Source organism: Garra rufa, chromosome 13 (genome assembly GCF_049309525.1).
Source record: "Garra rufa chromosome 13, GarRuf1.0, whole genome shotgun sequence".
In the NCBI taxonomy this organism is placed as follows: domain Eukaryota; kingdom Metazoa; phylum Chordata; class Actinopteri; order Cypriniformes; family Cyprinidae; genus Garra; species Garra rufa.
The window spans coordinates 36,200,356-36,222,749 of NC_133373.1; the positions used below are offsets into that span (position 1 = coordinate 36,200,356).

The 22,394-nt window shown below is 35.7% G+C and overlaps 1 protein-coding gene across 1 annotated transcript in view; it reads left to right on the forward strand.

Annotated features, from left to right (window-relative positions):
• The window catches only part of mcm9 (minichromosome maintenance 9 homologous recombination repair factor), a 25,001-nt gene extending 2,865 nt beyond the window's left edge, over positions 1–22,136 (forward strand). Inside the window, exons 2-12 of the mRNA XM_073816738.1 lie at positions 7,372–7,688; positions 7,881–7,962; positions 9,361–9,561; positions 13,354–13,479; positions 13,605–13,724; positions 15,172–15,346; positions 15,583–15,785; positions 18,400–18,603; positions 18,717–18,799; positions 18,882–19,027; positions 20,583–22,136. Of these exons, the coding sequence (XP_073672839.1) occupies positions 7,372–7,688; positions 7,881–7,962; positions 9,361–9,561; positions 13,354–13,479; positions 13,605–13,724; positions 15,172–15,346; positions 15,583–15,785; positions 18,400–18,603; positions 18,717–18,799; positions 18,882–19,027; positions 20,583–21,876 (2,951 nt within the window). The 3' untranslated portion in view covers positions 21,877–22,136. The remainder of the gene's footprint in view (positions 1–7,371; positions 7,689–7,880; positions 7,963–9,360; positions 9,562–13,353; positions 13,480–13,604; positions 13,725–15,171; positions 15,347–15,582; positions 15,786–18,399; positions 18,604–18,716; positions 18,800–18,881; positions 19,028–20,582) is intronic.
• The last annotated feature ends 258 nt before the right edge of the window (positions 22,137–22,394 follow it).

The window sequence follows — 22,394 nt, forward strand, 5'->3', positions numbered from 1 at the left end:
AGCTTTAATCTTTCTTTAAGTATTTTTAAAACACACACACACACACACTATATATATATATATATATATATATATATATATATATATATATATATATATATTCATTATTTTTATATACATTTTATTTAGAATTTAAGTGTATGATTTCAACTAATTTCATTGTAGAATAAAGCTTGAATCATATTTTTCATTCAGTATTTTAAGTATCAAAACACGACATGATTATTTCCTTATATAAAATATAATTAAAGTGGATATTCAAGTATATTCATACATTTTATACATTTTAAATCTTTTTTACTTACACAATATTTTAAATTTCGTCTATTATATACATTCAGATCAGTTAAGCATTATGTAGTGTTCAGTGTTGGGAAGGTTACTTTGGAAATGTAATAGGTTACAGATTACTTGATTTAAAATGTAGTGTAACTTTTCAATTACTTTATAAAAGTAATGTAACTTATTACTTTTAATTACTTTTTGATTACTTTTCTAAATTTCGAGTATTTTCAACTGTTATTCATTTTGAAACATTTAAACCAGGCAGAGTTAATCTTACAGTAGCACTCAACTTTGATTATTGTCAGACTTTCGAAATCCTTCATCACTTGAATTAAGTAAGGGATAATATACATCTTTATTTTGTGGTAACAACTGGCTACATTATCAACAACATTATCCCACTTATTACTCAACTGCTTCATAGATTATTTAGATGTTTAGGTCAAAATTATTAGACACGAAACACTGATCTGAGTGAAATATTTCAACGCAAAGCTTCCATGAAGAAATCAGTTGTTGGCAAACGGCAAGTTCAAAATAGACATTTTAGGTATAGAGTGCAGTCTTACCAGTTTTCTTACACAACATTTCACCACATAAATAATTAAGGAAGTAGTACTAGTTTGTTAGTTATCGTATAATCCATTACAGTGTACAAAAAAAAAAATGGCAGCAGCTGCATTTGTATGAATCAATGCAATTTATGAAAGAAGTCAATTAAATCTGTAAGTGGGGGTGAGTGTGTGAAAAAAATCAGATGTAATCCCCTTTGTAATCGCTGGCATTTTTCAGAAGTAACTGTCATTTATTTACACATGTTTTCTCAGTAACTGTAACTAATTACAATTACATTTATTTTGTAATTAAATTACGTAATTCCGTTACATGTAACTAGTTAGTTCCCAACACTGGTAGTGTTTGGCAATACCTAGTGAAAATAATTTTTAAAGTGTTACCGACTTGTCTGTCCTGGTACTGAAGTGTTGTAGGCCTGACAGTAATGCTGTATGCATACTCCAGGGTGTTTAGACTAGAGTATATGCTATAAATATTACAGCTCCTGCAAATGAAGCTATTATACCTGTTTATGCAAAACAGTAAACAATTCCTATATTTCCAATATGACATGTGATCACAAGTGGCTTGTATGTGTCTGACTGTTCTCTTTGTGTAACTGCTAGATCTGTGCTGCCATAAAGCCACAGAGTAAATGCCTCTGACTGCCTGTTTCATTTGCTCTTGAAGGCTTGCAGCCTATTAGTTTGTCAATGCAACACAGAGGCTGTTTCCCTCTACAGGCAATTAGACCCCAGCACACCGTGGCAGACAGCTCGTTTGTCCTGCCGTGAACCGTTATCTGTTATCGTTGTCGCTTCCTCTGATCTAGTGTCATATAACCTGCAGGATATGCTGATGTGTTTTTCTCTGTAACAACAGTCTCGTTACGCGTCGGGATGTTGGCTCGCTGTTACAGGGAGCTGGAGGGAGATCAGATGAAGCGTAGTGTAGCTGGTCAGGTGCGAGTGCAAACACTGCATGATGTAACAACAAGATGAGCAATGGCTCTGCGGGAAGGGTATTGATCTGGATTTGAGGGGAGAGAGAGGACGTCTCATGTGAGAGGTCAGACAGACAAGAACAGCTGAATGAGGCTTTAAAGGAATATTTCATGAAAATTCTGTCAGTATTTACTCGCTCCGAAACGTATGCTGTTATAGTTTCTGTGGGACGTAAAAGGAGAATTTTTGAAGAAATGTTTCATATGCAAAACTATGATTGTTTGACTTGTTTAGGAACCATTACAGACTAATAATTTACAATCAGACTTATGCTTGGTGGCAGGGTTATTATCATTAACTGAAAATAAAACACTTTTTGAAATAAAGCTGAAATCAAATATAAAGAGCAAAAAATAAAAATTACTGAAAATTCGCAAAAGAAATAAATGTAATTGACATGAAGATTCCTTAATGGAAATGAATAAAAAGTTAAATTGAACTAAAACTGAAATAAAAACTAAATTAAAACAAAATACTAAAATATATAAAAATAAAAAATAATGACAGCAATGATAAAAAAATTACAACAGCACATAACAAAATTACTAAAAATGAATTAAAATTAAAATGAACTATGAAAGTATTTTAAAATATTAGTAATATTAGTAAAAATTATTAGTAAATATTATTAGTAATACAATCCTACTAGTATCAGTAGAACTGTTAGTAAATATTATTAGTAAGTAGCAATTAAAACTTAATTTTGTCTGGAAAAAGAACTGTTAGGAATTATAAAATGTTAGTAAAAACTATTTTACTAATTAGTTAGCAATGTTACAACTAACATTACTAAGCACTAAAATGTAAATAAATAAAAATTTAAACTAAAAAAGTATATATAACTGAAATTAAATTAAATTAAAACTAAATACTAAAATAAAAAATTACTAAAATGAAAATTTTAGTACTAAATATGTAAATATAAAAAATAATCACAACAGCATATAAGTTATACTAAAAATTAAAATAAAAAAATGAAAAAATGAAAATAAATGCTATTTTAAAGTAATATTAGCAAGCTATTATTAATAGTAGTTATAACTATATACTATAATGGCATTGTGTTGTGGACTTATGTATGGCCGAAGAGCACCACTCATGCAAATTAGCCCATGTAAATGTTACCGGTCTCTAGATGGATGTAGCCAAGTCTCAGACTGCTGGAGGGAGTGTGTCAGCAATAATCAGCTGACTGACCTTTCCTGTTCCCTAGATGTTTTTATCCCGTTTGTGGACAAAGGAGAGTTATAAATAGCCCTGGCGCAGACTCCACTCATAGATCCAGCGTGCTGTGAATATGAAAGGGGCTCTGAAAATAGGACGCACAGCCATAAAAAGTAGGGGTGTAAAAATGAATTGTTTTTACGATGCATCGCGATGCAGACAAGGACGATTCGGTATCGGTTCAGAAATAGACCAAAACCGATTATAACGGACTCAATCCCGGTGCCAGAACACGCGACCCGGGGGTCTTGTATAATTTTCCGGGAGGGGGGTTGGTCTAATGAGGGGAGTACTGAATAAAATAAGTCTTCAGATTTTAACAACTGATTATTGCCACTTTCTTTACAAACGGGTGCATTTAACGAACTAACAAACATCTGTGTGTATTTAACAAATGTCTTTTTTTGTTAGTAATTAATTTAAAAGACTGAAACATTATTTTAATTGGTTGAAAAGACTGGCTAAAAGCACTGAGCGCGTCTATGGCTCAGCGTCGTTTTACACAAATATAACATTTTGTTGATATTGTGAGTGCACATAATAATAGTAGACCTTTTGCAGTTTTGAATGATGTAGAACTCTTACCTTTATCAACAAAAATGGTGTATTTTAGGTTTCCACTGACTGTTAGCCTATTAAGAAAAAATGCAAGTGATCGCGTTTGAGCTTCCATGTCAGCTACAAAGCCCGCTTTTGCTTTCACTCTCCACACAAACGATTGGATATGCTCTAACTGCGCACATTTATCTAGTTTAAATGTTTAAATTAATATTCTGAAATGCATCAAGTGTTTTATGTCTATAACGTTAGATTGTATTTAATGCAAGTCGTGTTGATTTGTGAAGGCTAAATTTATCAAACATGCTCAACTCATTGCCGCTTGGTCGTTAGGTCATTACTTTAAAAAAGCAAAAGCTTGAATTTAACAAACATAAAATGTTCCAAACATATTTCTAAATTAACTTAAAACGGAAACAAAACTAAATCTAGCCACTTTGCCATTAGAATCCAAAACTGAACTATTTTAGTTGCTGCACAAACTCTGTTCTGATAAATTGTCGGACAAGGACGGGGCTCGTGAAGGACTCTATTCGTTCCCTCGTTTCAATTAAATAAGATCTGAGCGATACCTCTCGTTTGAAAACGTATTCGGTTTAGTTTTTCGCGTTTAAAATGACAATAGCGGCAGCTTTTATAGCACAGGATATACGGCCCTTTTCTGTGGTGGAAAACCAGGAGTTTCGCCACCTGTTAAATACACTGGAGCCGCGATATAAGCTTCCCTCATGCAGACACTTTTTTCAGAAAAGATTATGGCGGAACTTGTAACGCCTAGTCGGGATAGCTCGCCTAACTCACGTTGTAGCAGAAAATTAACCAAACCACACATGGGTCGCATTCCACATCTTGAGCATTATTCTCCTGGCAACAGCGTTACTTATTAAAGAAGACAACTTAAATGAGCAACAGAAATTAGAAGTAAAACCATCGCACCCGCACACATGCGGTACTCATGGCATATAGCTGCAGACTGTGCACTCTGCTCTTAAAGGAGCCACAACATTTTCACCCGTTACAAACTCTACAACGAAACCAAAGCCCAGGTATTTACATTTGTGTATTTATTCTAAATGTTGCTGTTGTGTTCTGTGTCCAGCAGACTTTAGTTTTGTTTGATACATTCAAGAAGTGTGTTTGCTTTGAGAAGGTAAGATTAAAGTTTCAGTTCATATATTTGACTGTTTGTATTTATTAAGACAGCTGTATATATTTGAAGTAAAATTGAAAAATGAGTATGCATCGTCAATGCATCGCGATGCATCGAGCTATTGTATTGAACCGAATCGATGACATGATAATCGTAATCGAACCCAACCGTAAGACCACTGTAGGTTCACACCCCTAATAAAAAGACAGACCATTGGTCGTATCACTGTGAAAAAGCACGTCATGTGTCTGGATGCTTTCAAGCCTTAGTGAAGGTCATTAGTGAGTAATATTGTGCATCCTGGTGGTGTCTCAGCAAACCTAGTGGGTAAAATCGTCTTTTGTCTTCCTGAAGAGGTGTGACGTACCTGTAATATAAAAGAAGACACGCATTAAAGGTCAGGCTGGGTGAGATAGATAAAATATTGCTATATCTTTCAGTCTTTTAATGGTGTCAGTATTTACGTATAGGAACATTTCAGCTGAATAATCATTATTGGCAAGTAGATTTAAAATAATTAAAACAAGAAGGTAAATATTGTAAAAATCTGGTTAAAATCACTGAGGCAAGTTTTCCTCACTGTTTTTAAATGAACACAGAATTAATATAATTATGCTTAATAAATAAATAACTTGCTTAATAAAAGAATTTCTTTCAAAAAATAAATAGATAAATAACAAAATAAAAAAAGTTTATATTAAGTTAATAATAAAATAATATAAATAAAATAAACAAAAATAAGTTATTTTAATAAATAAATAAATAATAAAATATCAAAATCTATAAAATAAAATGCACAATAAAAGATGTTCTTTCAAATATAAATAAGTAAATAATAAAAATAAAATGCACTCTTAAAAGAAGTTATTTTGTAAATGATAAAATAAAAATTAAAATGCGCTCTTAAAGTTCTTTCAATAAAATAAAATGCACTCTTGCTTAAAAGAACTTTCAATTTTTTTATAAAATAAAATGCACTCTTGCTTAATAAAAGTTCTTTCAAAAAATAAAATAAATGGTATATATTTTTTAAATGGTACTTGTATTAAACAAAAGTGCATTTTATTTTACTCAAAAATATATTTTTTGAAAGTACTTTTAAGCAAGAGTGCATTTTATTTTATTTATTTATTTACGAAAAAAATGTTTATTAAGAGTGCATTTTATTGTATTTTTTATATACTTATTTATATTTGAAAGAACCTTTTTTATTGTGCATTTTATTTTTAGTTATTTTAATATTTTAAATCAGGGATGCTGTTCCATTTTTGTATTTTTTTTATTTTATTTTTTTAAGTAACTGTTTCTGACTATGGAAATCATTCTCTCTGGAATTCTGTAATGGATTTTTTAAGAGATTTTCTTTCGTGCTTTTGAAAAACTTTGTGTTCTTGTCTAATGATGCAATCTATTTGGAAACACAATGGTCAAAATACTTAAAATCATTGCAGTTTTCACAATATATCATGAATATTCAGTGTTTCGCCCAGCCCTAATCTTCTTATCTAAAAACAGCTTGACAGGAAGAGAGTGAAGATTGTTTTAGATGACGTGTAGGTTGAGAGGGGAGGCTTGCGTTTGATCCCTGAGGTATGTGGGATGGATTGTATTGCATTGTGGTGAAGCCAAGTGCTTTTCTCTCACATCCTGCAGGAGATGATTGCCGTCACCTGTAATTACACGCTCTTCATCTGTAGCCCTGCATACGTGACTCATCTGAATAAACACACTTTACTCAAACCCATTTTCTCCGCAGCCACTGCGGTCTGTGTCTGTGGTTAGAGGGGAAAGAAAAACTGAATGCAGTTTTTATTGCCTAAGTAACTTTGACGTTTTTGATTCTTTTTTCTTTTATGTTTTCCTATGATGCAACCATACTGGGCCAGGTCATATTCAAATATTGAACGTGCTCCGGGTTAATTCATTATGCAAGAACGTGCAAGAGACTGTAACTCAGCTTTTAAACTTTTCATGAATTAATATGCAGGGACATCTAGCGGTAGAAGATGCAACTTCTTTTAAAGGAGCTGTGGTGGAATAACACTGACACCTAGTGGCTAATATGATGCATGCTGCTAATTCATTCACTTCAAAAAAATAAAAATTGTCAACATTTGCTCTCCCTCATGCTGTTCATTTGGCTTTTTTCCCTTAAAGGATTAGTTCCAGAACAAAAATGTACACATAATTTACTCACCCTCTTGTCCATAAAAGATGTCTTTCTTTCTTCAGTCGTAAAGAAATTGTTTTTTGAGGAAAACATTAAGCTTTCTCTCTATATAGTGGACTATTGTGCCCACGAGTTTGAACTTCCAAAATGCAGTTTAAATGCAGCTTTAAAGGGCTCTAAACGATCCCAGCCGAGGAAGAAGGGTCTTATCTAGCGAAACGATCGGTTATTTTCTAAAAACAGGGTGTAAAACAGCGACGTAGGATGATTATGAAGTTGAAGAAAAAAATCAGATGGGAATTTTTTAACATACCCTAACTGTCATGAACTGTAATACACAGAGTTGACGCAAAGCTAGACAAGACAAGCATTTCAAGCACACTGCAGTTCTGGAAGTAAACTTCTCCTTTAATACTCATTTGCAGGTTTACCTATGTGTCCTGAGCTGACCAGAGATCACATTCCTAAAGCTAGAGACGTGGGCCACTTCCTGTCTGTCACGGGCACAGTCATCCGCACCAGTGTGACCAAAGTGCTGGAGTATGAGAGAGACTACATGTGCAATAAATGCAGGCACGTGTTCACCGTGCAGGCTTCGTTTGAGCAGTTTTACACCTTCACTCCACCCACCAGCTGCCCCAACGAGGATGGATGTAATTCCTTCAAATTTACGTGCTTGTCAGGAAGTGACGCGCCTCCGGCCGCCTGCAAGGACTACCAGGAGATCAAAATCCAAGAGCAGGTGAGATGTTTATTCTTGGATGACTCTCAACCTGGAGCAACCTGGTGCTAAAGAAATAGTTCAGTTTGGGTTTTTCCTTATGCATCAGATGTTCAGCAAATGGTCTGTGGATGTGATGTCCAGGGCAAAAAAAAAAATAATACCAAAAATATTCAATGAAAAATTAAAAGTATATAACACCTTCACCAACAGGTACAGAAACTGTCAGTGGGCAGTATCCCTAGATCTATGCTCATCATCCTGGAGGATGATCTTGTGGACAGCTGCAAATCAGGTAAATGCTAGTCCAGAGTCCAGTCTGTAGTTTATCCATATATTTACTGGCTTTAATAATTTGACTGTACAGGACAGAAAACTGTATCACATTTAAAATGAAAATAAAATGAGAGAGATAGACGGATACTCTGCCATTCAAAAGTTTGGGATCAGTAAGATTTTTAATGATTTTTAAAGAAGTCTTCTCTGCTCATCAAAGCCAAGTTTATGCAAAGCTGAATTTTCAGCATCATTACTCCAGTCTTCTGTGTCACATCATCTTTTAGAAATCATTCTAATATGTTGAGTTATCAATGTTGAAAAACTTTTTTTTTTTGGAATCTGTGACATTTATTCAGGATTCATTGATGAATAAAATGTTAAAAAGAACAGCATTTATTTAAAATAGAAATCTTTTGTAACAATATTCACTACTGATGTGAACAATATTCACTATTTTACTGTTGTTTTTTTCTTGAATACTTTTATTCAACAAGGATGGGTTAAATTGATACAAAGTGATAGACTTATATTGTTAGAAAAGATTTCTATTTTATATAATTGCTGTTCTTTTTACCTTTAACTTTATTCATTAAAGAATCCTGAAAAAAATATCAAAGGTTCCAAAAAATATTAAAGGTCCACTGAAGTGCCTTGAAACACGCAGCGTTATTCTATGTGGTGACGTAATTTTAACTGAAACAAAAACATATCGCCCAGCCCCGCCCACTTCTTTTGAATAGCCAATAGCGTTCCATTTATATCTGCTCGGGCCAGAGCCGTTGAGCTCGGTAAATCCGCATTTGTAAGCTTATGACAGCCACAGTCTAATAAATTACCCCATAGATTCAATATGAATCTCTTGCTAAAACAAACTAGTGATCATAATCATCAAACAGGACACACTTACACTGTGAACAAGTGACGATCTTAGCCACAGATTCAGTGTCTATTTATAGTGTAGGGGGCGGGACACTACGGACTCTAGAGAGCATTTGATTGGACAGAACATTTGATGAGAAGCTGAAGTGCACGGTGATATCATCAAAATCGTTGATTCATATTGGCGGAAGTGACGAGACTGTAAGTTTTGAATGCCCATATCTTGTAAACACGAATTTTGTCGTTGTTTTGAAGAACACTAGCTTATAGATAACCTTAAGGCTAATATATTCATACTAAAAGCCAAAAAACTTTAATTTTGATTTCATGGGGACTTTAAGCAGTGTATCAGTATATTAGAGTGCAGCCTGTGTATTTTTGACTGAATTGCCTAGCAACTCATGATGTTCCTTTTATCCAAGTGTATTTGATTCTTTTTTACTTTTTTTAACTGAAATAATAATAGTAACATTCCTTGTAACATCGTGTCTTTTCCCCCTCATATAATGCTGTCATGTGTTTTTTTTTTTTGCAGGCGATGACATCACTGTGTATGGAGTTGTGTGTCAGCGCTGGAAGCCGATGTTTCTGGATTGCCGCTGTGATGTAGAGATTGTGCTGAAAGCGAACTATATTGAGGTCAATAATGAGCAGTCCACCACAGCACTGGTGCTGGAAGACATTCAGAAGGAGTTTGAAGATTTCTGGGACAGTCACAAGCACGACCCCATTGCTGGTTGGTGTCTTTTAAAACATTATCTCTGGGAAACCCAGTGTAGTAGTACAAATAAACAACATGGCATTTTTAATACCATGTCTTCTCAGCATTTAACAGATTTCTCTCTTTCTATTGCTATCCAAACTTGATTATAATCCCTGTAGAGGAAGTTCAGTTGATTAGGTGCATGTAGTCTGTTGCCAGTGGTGTTTGCTGTGGCACACTATCACTATTAGGCTACTGTTGCTCATAGGGTTATTGGGTTAGGGATTTGAACACATTCCTAACTGCAAGTATTAAACTTCGGCATGTAACTCGTTCTGTATGGTCTGTGCTGCAAATGTGAATAATATCTCACATGATGGATGTTAGGGGGAAAAACTGAGAAAAAATATAGCTGCAAGCAGCGATTATTGGGGTTCGAGCGCTTTAAGGCATTTCAGCACGTATGAAAAAGACATTATTTAGCATGTCTGTGACTACCTAAATCAATGATTTAAAAAAAAACAAATCCAGGTAATTTACCTTGGAAATATTATGTTTTTAATGGTTATGACTGTTATAGCACCAGCTGTGTTCCAATCTCCTTAAGAACCTGTTTACACCTTCATGCGTTTTCTCTGATTGGATAGCTATCCGATTATGAAATGACCAGGTGTAAATGCCCTCTGAAATGCTTTCGAGACGCATTTAAATCCAATCACTCAAACCACTTCAGGAGGTGGTCTGGGCCACATTTCAGATGAAACTGGACAAGTGTAAATGCATCTGGTTGTTGAAACCACATGAAAATTTTACTCCTCCCAAAATATTGAAATAATACAGGTGTGAGAGCATTTTATAGGCTATATGTTATGTTATAGTCAGATATAACAGCGCTAATGCAACATGCATCGCTACAGATGAGTAGCTGAGTATCTCTTAACACACAGTCATCCTCATTAAAAGTAGTGAGACTAACCTATCTTCCCAGGGCTGATGCCGTGCTCTCTCCTGGAGCGATTTTTGATCTTGAAATTTGCTGATAATGAATAAAATGCAGTGCTTATCTGTTGCTTTCGTTGACGTGAACTCTGTTAAATTTGCATATAGTGTGGGAATTAAAGGCTGCATTTATATCCATTTTGCAAAGACATATTTATGTGGCCAAGTGTAAATGGAAACGTTTTAACAAATAAGATCCAGGTGTAAATAGGCCCTAAAACTTTGCATGCTTGTTTAGAATCACTTGTCAGTTGTGCAGGTTTTTCAAATTTGAAATTCTTTCAAATTTTTCACAGACTTTTGGGGCCGTGAGTCAAACGGGCCTTCCGAGTTTTGTTCCGATCAGCCTCTGTTAACCTTGTCTAATGGGTGCTCAAACTTCATTGGCCAATGGCAGCCATGTTTTTTTTTTTTTTTTGAGATATGCAAATGTCCTTATAGACACTTCTGGCACTTTTGACCAAGACCATGCACAGCGGTTTTCATGTTAATAGGACAAATGGTTGTGTAGGTATAGCCATTTTATGCTTATAGTGCCACCAAGTGGCCAAACTCCTTGATTTTTGTCCAGTGACCTCAGATTAGCCGCGTTTCCACTGTCGGGCCAAAAGCGGGCGTGCTAGTGCGTGCCACGGCCAGTCGCGTTTCCACTGTCACTTCCGGGGCTTGATCGTGCCTCGTCGGTGCTTCCTAAAGGCTAATGGCCTGGGTTTTTCGGCCCGACGAAAACCTTGGGCCAAAGCGGGCCAGCTGGGGCTTGAGGCGTGGTCAAAGTGAAAGGCGGAGTTCATGCAAAGTTTCGATAAGCGTGCAGTCAGGTAAAAGTGTGTCTGCGGTAAGATGCGCATTTCGCTGTATTACGTCGTGCAAAAAACTCATAAAACTTAAAATGGAGAATCGTCAGTACTGGTCTGCGGAAGATACCAGGGCTCTTCTGAGTATTTGGGCCGAGGACAATGTACAATGCCAGTTTGACGGCGTCTGCAGAAACGAAGACGTGATAAAATACATCGTTGCTGAACTCTCAAAGCTAAATATCTAGTTAAGTTCGAGACAAGTTGAAGAAATTGCGGGCGCAGTACAAAGCCATAAAAACGCACAATGGACAAAGTGGTGCCCATGCAGAAAAGACACATTAGGCAGATATTGATATGGAAATCTATGCCGTTTTGATGGGCACATTACTTAAATGGTTATCTGATGGAGCACCTTTTTTGTCCTGTGTAAATCAGGTCCTATATTAATAGTTGCACCATTAACTGTTGTTACAGACAACTATGTGATGAAAACATTATTTAAACGCATGTCTGATGAGTATACTCTTATTTAAATTTGGACAAATGCAAGTACGATCCTATAAAAATGAGATCTGATGTATAAGGTGATTTACATCGTCCAAATAAAAAACCCCCCAAAAACTCACCAACACACCTTGATAACATTTAACATACACTGTATCTGTACCTAAATAAAGGCATAAAAGATTATACTATAAGTACAAAGGTGTCGTTATTTTTTGCAGTAGGGTGTAGATGCAACATTTTGTTTTATGTGATACAAAGTTAGACGAAAGATTTGAGTGTAGGTCATAAAAACAAAGCTTCTTTTCACGTGATTTATTAATGTAATATATTAAAAATATTGCTGCTGCATTAACAACTGTTGCAGAGCATTTCTTGCATCAGAACAGACATCGCCAACATTACAAGGCGTTTCTGCATTCGCTGTATTATTCTTTTTTTCGCCTTGCAGCTAACATAAGCTTCCATCTTTGCATCGCTGCCTCATCTTCCACCAAGAAAACACCGAAAGGAGCAAACAAACAGCCGCTTCGGATCTCTCCATTTTGTTCGTTCGATAATCACACTATGGTGGCCTACCTGACTTACTTTCAATCTCCCCGCTGAAAGGGGAGGGGTTTCGTGACGTTTGATCCAATGAGGTGTGTAAAGGGCGGGCTTTAGGTTTGCACAGCGAGGCTACTGGCTCGATAGTGGAAACGCAGCTTACTTTTGGCCTTGGTGCTTGCGACTCGAGGCCATTGGCCCCGCCCGGCACGCTCTTAGCACTGGCTCGCACTGGCCCGACAGTGGAAAAGCGGCTATTGATCTCTTACACAAGTGTCCTGAGCTTGGCAAGGATATCTCATTCCGTTCAGGAGTTATAGGCATTTTACTAAAAGTGGCCCTGCCCCGTTCAGATATTTTGGTGTCTCTTTGCAATGGTGAATCGAAAGTTCAATCTTTTTTGATAATTATTGATATTCGCTCTCCAGAGAATCTTTCTGCACTGGTTTGGTTCTGATCGGGTGAAAACTAGTCTAGGACTAGTAGTTGCAAACTAGTCCTAGAGCTTTAGACTGACAGTTTAGGAGTTATGAGCGATTTCCTACTTTTCATCACTGTAGCGCCCCCGTTAGGCTAATTGGGGCGAGCCTTGGTGACGTTGTCGGTGGTGTGAGTGCTACCATCCCTCCAAGTTTCAAGTCTCTACAACTTATGGTTTGGTCTGCACAATTTGTTTTACATGGAGATTGCTGATCCTTGGCCATTCTAACAATTACAATAGGGTTTCAGCGCTATGTGCTTGAACTAAAAACATGGGGAACAACCTAGTAAAGCTCTAGCAACTGTTTACAGGACATTAACAGCCACCCAGAACATTTAAGCAAACTCCCAAAGCACTCAAAACGCCTTGGCAACATCCCAGTCAACCCTAGCAGCCAATCATAATGTAAAGCAACTCATGGGATTCAGTGTGGGCTTATGAATCATAAAATCTGTCTCTCTTATTCTTTGTCTCTCTCTTTCTCTTGACATTCTGAAGGCAGGAATGAGATCTTGATGAGTCTTTGCCCTCAGGTGTTCGGCATGTACGTCGTCAAGCTGGCTGTTGCTATGGTTTTGGCAGGTGGGGTACAGAGAATAGATGCATCTGGAACCAAGGTGAGAGGTATGCGTTCACATTCTACATAATGGCCAGTCTGACATTTGGAGTTATTGTGAAGTTCAGAGATATACTTGAAAAGTGTATTACTTTTGTGAATAGATGTGACTCAAAGTATGCGCTCTATTTAGGAGAGTCTCATCTTTTGCTTGTGGGCGATCCAGGCACTGGGAAGTCACAGTTTCTGAAGTACGCAGCTAAGATTACACCACGCTCTGTGCTCACCGCAGGAATCGGATCTACTAATGCAGGTTCCACACGTTCTTTAGAAACCTCACATCACTGTCTCATTAACATTTACAATGAGAACAATGTTCTTAAGGGATTAGTTCACTTCCAGAGCAAAAATTTCCTGATAATTTACTGACCCCCATGTCATCCATGTCTTTCTTTCTTTAGTCGAAAAGAAATTAAAGGAGTAGTTCACTTTCAGAGCGAAATGCAGTTTAAATACAGCTTCAAAGGGCTCTAAACGATCCCAGCCGAGGAAAAAGGGCCTTATCTAGCAAAACGATCAGTTATTTTCAAAAAAAAAAAAAAAAGTGATACTTTTTAACTTCAAACGCTCATCTTGTCTAGCTCTGTGTGAACTCCGAAACTCCTATCTCATTTTCTCCTCCTTCAAAATTGCCCTACATTGCTGTTTTACCTTTTTTTAAAGGGTGTTTGACCTTCTTTGCATGTTCACTTTGTAAACACTGGGTCGGTACTTTTGCAGGACGATTTTGAAGATGAAGAAGAAAATGAGATGGGGAATTTTTCGACATTCCCTAACTGTCTTGAACCGGAATACACAGTTCACGCAGAGCTAGACAAGACAAGCATTTGAGGTTAAAAAGTATTTAAATTTTTTTTTTTTTTTTAGAAATAACTGATCATTTCGCTAGATAAGACCCTCAGCTGGGATTGTTTAGAGCCCTTTGAAGCTGCATTTAAACTGCATTTTGGAAGTTCAAACTCGGGGGCACCATAGAAGTCCATTATATGGAGAGAAATCCTAAAATGTTTTCCTCAAAAAACATAATATCTTTACGACTGAAAAAAAAAAAAAAAGACATGAACATCTTGGATGATGAGCATGAGTACACTATCTGTAAATTTTTGTTCTGGAAATGAATTACTCCTTTAAGGGTTTTGATGAAAACATTCCAGGATTTTTCTCCATATAGTGATAAAGAGATAGTTCACCAAAAAATGAAAATTCTGTCATTAATTACTCACCCTCATGTCCTTCCAAACCTGTAAGACCTTTGTTCATCTTCAGAACACAAATTAAGATATTTTCGATAAAATCTGAGAGCTTTCTGACCCTACATAGACCGCAACGCAACTACATAGTACTCTCATGATCATGCATTAAAGACTGACACGAGAGAAAATAAATTGTTAAATAACATTTATTTTTGTTTTCTTTGCGCACAAAAAGTACCCGTAGCTTCATAACATTACAGTTGAACCACTGATGTCACATGGACTATTTTAACAATGTCCTTACTACCTTTCTGGGCCTTGAACATGCCAGTTACCTTACTGTCTATACAGGGTCAGAAAGCTCTCAGATTTCATCAAAAATATCTTAATTTGTGTTGAGGGATTGTAATTAATGACTGAATTTTCATTTTTCGGTGAACTATGCCTTTAAATGTTGTGACAAAAACTGAGCAGCCCTTGTTTGTATCATTGTGAAATGCTGGTCAGGTCTGACAGTGGCTGCTGTCAAGGACTCTGGAGAGTGGCATCTGGAGGCAGGAGCCCTCGTCCTCTCTGATGGAGGTCTGTGCTGCATCGATGAGTTCAACAGCATCAAAGAGCACGACCGCACCAGCATCCACGAGGCCATGGAGCAACAAACCATTAGTGTGGCCAAAGCTGGGTGAGTCCACAGAAACCAGATGAGTCCTCTGCAATCTGACTTTGATGCAACATGGAACTTTTGCATTATTGACATTGTCCTATTTTAATGCTGTAAAGTTGCTTTGACACAACTGTGCTGGGGGATATAATGTCACCTGAGTCACATACTACTAGAGAGAAAAAACAATTTTTTTTTTAATTAACCAAATGCTTGTAAGCATTACATAAAATCTCCTATGTTGTTTTTTTTTGTAGAATGGTGTGCAAGCTGGACACAAGGACCACCATTCTGGCAGCTACTAACCCAAAGGGACAGTATGACCCTAATGTGTCAGTGTCTGTGAACGTGGCCCTCGCCAGCCCCCTCCTAAGCCGCTTTGACCTCGTACTGGTTCTGCTGGATACTAAAAACCCAGAATGGGACCAAATAATCTCCTCCTTCATCCTACAGAATAAAGGTTTGTCCCAGAGATGAATCTCTTTTTTTGTAATATCAGGGGTTTTCAAAGTAGGTGTATATTCTATACTATTCTATTATATTATGAAAGGCAAAAGAGGAAATATATGTATGAAATCTGAATATATATTTGTGAATATGAATATGAAGTTGTAATTCTAAATGGCTAAGCATAAATCCAAATACATAGTTGTAACTTTGCCTTTCAAAAGTTTGGGATCGGTACGATTTTTTTACGTTTTTAAAGACATTTCTTCTGCTCATTAAGGATTTGATACAAAATACAGAAAAAAACAGTAATATTGTGAAATACTATTACAATTTAAAATAAGCGTTTTCTATTTTAATATACTGTAAAATGTAATTTTTTCATTTGATGCAAAGCTGATTTTTTCATCAGTCATTACTTCAGCCAGTGTCACATGATCATTTAGAAATCGTTGATTTATTAACAATATGCTGATTTATAATCAATTATCAAGAACAGCATTTATTCAAAATATAAATATTTTCTAACAATATAAATCTTTATCATCGCTTTTTATTCGTTTAACACATCCTTGCTGAAAAATAATATTAATTTCTTTTAAAAAAGGAAAAAACATTGCAAAACATTTAAATGGTAGTGTATATTATTACAAATTATTATTTTATTTTTTTTACTTTTTATTCATCACAGAATCCTGAAAAAGTATCACAGGTTCTAAACAAATATTAAGCAGCAAAAACTGTACAATGTTAATAAAAACAATATTGATAATAAATATTAATATCAACAGCGTATTAAAATTTTTTATGAAAAATGTGACACTCAGGACTGTGACACTGAAGACTGGAGTAATGATACTGAAAATTCAGCTTTGCACCACAGGAATTTTTTTTTTTAGGTATATTAAAATAGAAACTATTTTTTTAAAGTGCAATAATATTTCATAATATTATGTTTTTTCTGTGTTTTTGCAACTTTGAGCATAAGAGACTTATTTTAAAAAAAAAACATTAAAAATCTTATATTTACATATATACATGCATTTACATAATATTTTATATATTATTAATATTTCTATATTATAAATTCAGATAGTTTCCAGATAATATTTGATGCATATTTGTAATATACATTTTTTTTGCACTACTAGTGTGTCTTGTAGCTGCCTTTGCATTTCTAGGCCATCCTTACAAAAATCCTTTCTTGTTTTTTTTCTTTGTTTTTTTTTTTCTCTTCCTTTGAGTCATGTCCTGATTCCATGAATATATTTTTTGACACAATTTTAACTCCATGCCAACTCCAGTCATATAGTATGTTTTTGTTGTACATGGCATACAATATATATATATATATATATATATATATATATATTTTTTAGTGGTGGGCCGTTATCGGTGTTAACGTGCTGCGTTAACGTGAAACTCTTATCGTGCGATAAAAAAAATATCGCCGTTAATCTATTCTCAAATTTGGGTTGGGAGATGGGTCTAAACTACGCAAGATATGATGACTTTCACCTTGATAGTTTAACGCGGATGTATACCGAAGACTGTAGAATATGGTCGCGCGTTTAAGTCTCCTCCGCCAAAACACAGACGGGATCACGTCGTCCTCCATTCATAAAAACCGAATCTACTATAGCAAAATGCCACGTGAATTCGTCGTTTTTTGGATTCATAAATCAACTGTTGGTCTGTCACTTAATTCAAATCGCGATATCGACTAGTGTATATGAAAACTGAAATGCAAAAAGACCGTTTTAATTTGAATCCGTTTGCCTAGCTGTATGTATGCATGGCGGAGACAAGCTTTTACTACACGCATACTGAAACACACGTGACGCTCCCGGTAATTTTTGGCATTTTCATCTCACATGAACAGATAAACTCAATCTCCCAAACTGCTGTGAGTGTCACTTTTACCGTTTCATTTGAGAAAACTAGCATCATATCATACTGTATACACAGAAACTTCACGGCAACCTGTCAAAATAAAAGTACGGTGTAACATGTAATGGGTTGGGTAGGTGTTGACGTTAAAAAAAAAACACAATCTAATAGGTAGAAAAAATTATTTCATTGTTAGTTAGTAAACACAAGTACATCTAATTGAACATAATTTATTTTCATCAACAAATTATCATAGAACAGCTTTATGAGCTTTATGATCCATTCTCAAAGACTTACTTTTAGTCATTATTTTGGTAGCACACATATTCTGAATGCCTTCAGCAGAATTCAAATTAGCCATTTTATTCTAGATTAATCTAGATTAATTCCAAGATTTAATCTAGATTAATCTAGATTAAAAAAATTAATCTATGCCCACCCCTAATATTTTTAAGTCATCTGATGTGTTATACCCAGCCCAACTGCTGGTTTGTGCTTCCCTCATGGGATTTGTTGCATCCCTCAGCAGTCTTCGTTATTTTCCTGAGTGATGCCACTTTGATAGAAAAATCTGTCCCCTCGAGGGCTGGATCACCCTTCATTTGGCTAAGAATCTCTTTGATACTGACTAGAAGTTAATGGTGAAGCCTTGCCATTTGTTGCATATTTATAAAATATTCATCTTAACATCTCTCCCTTTCTCTCAACTCTCTCCCCTCATGTTTTTTTTCCCACAGGAGCTCCGAGTGAGTCTTCATGTTTATGGAATATGGAGAAGATGAGGGCCTATTTCTGCCTGATCAAGTCTCTTAAGCCTTGTGTAACACAGGAAGCAAACACCATCCTGAGTCGCTACTATCAACTCCAGAGACGGAGCGACACCCGTAACGCCGCCCGGACGACCATCCGCATGCTGGAGAGTCTCAGCCGCCTCGCTGAGGGTCAGATGCTAACATACAGCATAATATCTGATCTCCCACTCTTTGCTTTTCCATAGAATTTCATTTATCTGCAGGAACTGATGCTCATCTGACTGTCTCTCTGTGTGTTTCAGCTCATGCCAGGCTGATGTTCAGAGAGACTGTGACAGTAGAGGACGCTGTTGTTGTGGTGTCTGTTATGGAGTGCTCTATGCAGGTTTGCTTACTACTCTTTCAACCGGAAGCTATATTAAATTGTTGAAAACTGGATAAGCATATTTTTATAATGTTTGCCTCAGGGAGGTGCTCTGCTTGGAAATGTGAATGCTCTGCACACCTCTTTTCCTGACGACCCCTGTGAACAGTATAAAATGCAGTGTGAGATTGTGCTGGAGAGGCTGGGATTGACTGATATCCTACACAAAGAGCTGCAAAGACTCTCAAGGTAAAACTGAAATGATAAGTGGAATTTTTATATTAATATGTTATATTCAAATATATTAACATTTAGTAGTTAGTATCACTAGTTTTTGTTTTATAACACAATTTTATTTGATTGGTTCTAAAAATGTATCAAATATACAAAATAAAACGTATTAATGTAATATTTATGAAAAATATGTATATAGTGTTTGAATAATAATATATTATTTTATAAAATAATATAAATTATACTTATTTAGATAACTTGTAGTTAATACATTATAATAGTAAATTTAATTTAATTTATTTTAAATATAACATTTGATAGTATACATTAATATTAATTAAATTGTATATACAATTTTAGTAGTTAGTATTATTATTAGTTTTTGCTTTAAAAATGGTGTTATATAATTGTATTTAATTAGTAATATACATACACATACACACATATATTTATATATTTAATTTATAATATATTTTATTATAATTAGTAATAAGAATCAAATATTTTGTCAGATACAAAGCTAATTTAACTTAATATTAATATGAACGTTATTTAAAAAAAATAATAATAATATATTCAATTCTATTAACAAAATTTAATAGTAAAATATAAATTTTCATTATTAAAATGTTTATATACATTTTAATATGGAAGTCTGTTTCTGCCATTGAAAAAAATATATATAAATCAAATTGTATATCAGTTCTATATAAATTTAGTAGTTAGTATTATATTTTTTTTTTAAATACAGATTTATACGATTGTATTTTAGTAATATGTATAATTACTTTTTTTTTTCTCAGAATTGTGAGATATAAACTTGAAATTGTGAGTTATAAAGCCAGAATAGCAAGATATAAAGTCAGAATTGCAGAATATAAACTTTTTTTCTCAGAATTGTGAAATTACAATTGCAAGTTATAAGCCCAAAAGTTAGAGAGAAAAAAAGCCTAATATTTTCTCAGAATTGCACATTTATATCTCACAATTCTGACTTAATAACTTGGAAATGCATGTTATAAAGTCAGAATTGCAAGATAGAAACTCGCATTTTTGAGAAAAAAAAGTGATAATATAACTTACCTTGACAATAAACTTAAATTGTGAGTTTATATTTCACTTTTGTTACTTTTTTCTCAAAATTACAAGTTTATATCTCGCAATTCTGGCTTTTTTTTTCTTAATTGCGTGATACAAACTCACAATTCTGACTTTTTTTTTTATTTGTGAGATATAAAGTTAGGATTTTTTCTTTTTTCCCTTCAGAATTGGACTTGATAACTTAGAATCTCACTGAAGTCCAATTCTGAGGGGGGAAAAAAAGACTTTTTCTCAAAATCTTGACTTTAAATCTCACAATTCTGAGAAAAAAGTCAGAATTGTGAGTTGTTTGTATCACGCAATTAAGAAAAAAAAAGTCTGAATTGTGAGATAAAAAGACACAATTACCTTTTTTTTTACATTTTAATTCAGTGGTGGAAAGGGGCTTCCATATTGTAAAGCAAATAGAAAACTTGGCTAAAATTCATCTGAGATTTGTCCTAAAAACAGCTTTTGTGTTCCTCTTCAGGCTAAAGAACAGAAGACCAGGCTCACCTAAAGGGACCGAACCACGTAGTAACCACACCACTGAGCGTCCAGCTGGTCAAAATCACAGTAATGTAGAGGTGACCACTGATTCAGACCCTAGCCTAGACTGGTTCCACTCGTTATCCAGCCCGACTGGTCCCAGCTCCATCGTTCACACTTCCCCCGTCATCACCTCCACACAGAACAACGCCGCTGCCACCACCGCCACTACACTGGGCAGGACGGTGTTGCCTAGCAACAGCCACTCCATACGCCGCAAGGGTTCTTCTGTGTGGGAGAAAGATGAGGATTCATCCGTGGTTGAGGCTGTTGTGGAAAAGGGCTCCAAAAAGCTCAGAGGCAAACGGCTGAAAGAGATGAAAGCATCCCTCCTGCTGAACGAGGAACAGGTTTTAGGAGAGACGGGCGACGAATTAGAGGAGATGTTCTCCCACAGTACACCCAAGACAGGAAAGAAACCCTCAAAAAGAAAAAACACACACCAGGACATAGACCAGGAGGCAGATCTCAGAGCCGAGAGTGGAGAGGATTTACGTAGCAAACTTACAAACTTCACATTCAAGCCCAGAGAGAGAATGAATCACGCTGATCAGCCGGTATATAAGGGGGCGAAGCCTACCTCCCCTCAGATGCCAGGAAAACAGGCCGAAACAGGGAACCAGTCAAGCTCACGTCCTCCAGCAGAGGGCAGCAGAGCTAATAAAACACCCAGGCTAGGAACACACAATAAAACCAAAGACGTTTCCTCTGAGGTCTTGAATGATGAGACCACAGGGACATCTGAGGACACTGAACATCAACAACAGCTGCTGTCCAGACTCAATAGCCTCTCTCCAGGTGAGAATAATGGCAACACTAGTAAACACCCACCGATGACAGACCACCCAAAGGCGAAAGTGGCCAGTTCGACTCTGGCTAAACTTTCCAGGTTCTCTTTTATGGACTCATCTGAGGAAAAAACTGGAGATAAAACAGCCCTAGCTACACAAGTGGGCATAAACGGCAGTACAAACAAAGTGCCAACGAACCCGCTTTCTGAAGGCCGGGAGAACACAAGAACACAGAGCAGTAAAAATATAACCACAGATGCGAAGACCACCACAGTGCAGACAGGCAACGTGAGGACAGAACAGGAAGAAACCGGAGAGAACGCTACAAAGAAGAGGAGATGTTTTGAATTGGGCTCCGGAGGCCCTGCAGGACTTCTTCAAAGTTTTTCTTTGTTCAGTTCGTCTGTCATAGACGATGATGATCTAGATGCGGACTGGAACTGATGCAGCAGGAGACGTTTGTTGTGTTTGTTAGCTGTATATGTCATTTTTTATGTTTCTTTTTGTTTAAATACAGTATGGTTTGTTTTTATGGCTGCCAGACAGATTCTAATGTCACAGTAAAGAGAGTCTCTGTTGCACTTTTGTTTTTGTTTTAGTAAATATCACTTACATTTATATGTGACTTTATCAAAATTGCGGCATATAAACTCACAATTCTGACTTTTTTTTTGCAATTGTGGCATATAAATTTGCAATTCAGAATTTTTTCTCGCAAATGCAGCATATAAACTCATAATTCTTACTTTTTTCTCGCAAATACAGCATATAGACTTTTTTTTTCACGCAATTGCGGCACAGAAACGTGCAATTCTGACTTTTCTCGCAACCGCGGCACATGAACTCACAATTATGGCTTTTTTTCTTGCAATTGTGGCATATAAATTTGCAATTCTGAATTTTTTCTTGCAAATGCAGCATATAAACTCGCAATTCAGACTTTTTTCTCGCAATTGCGGCAT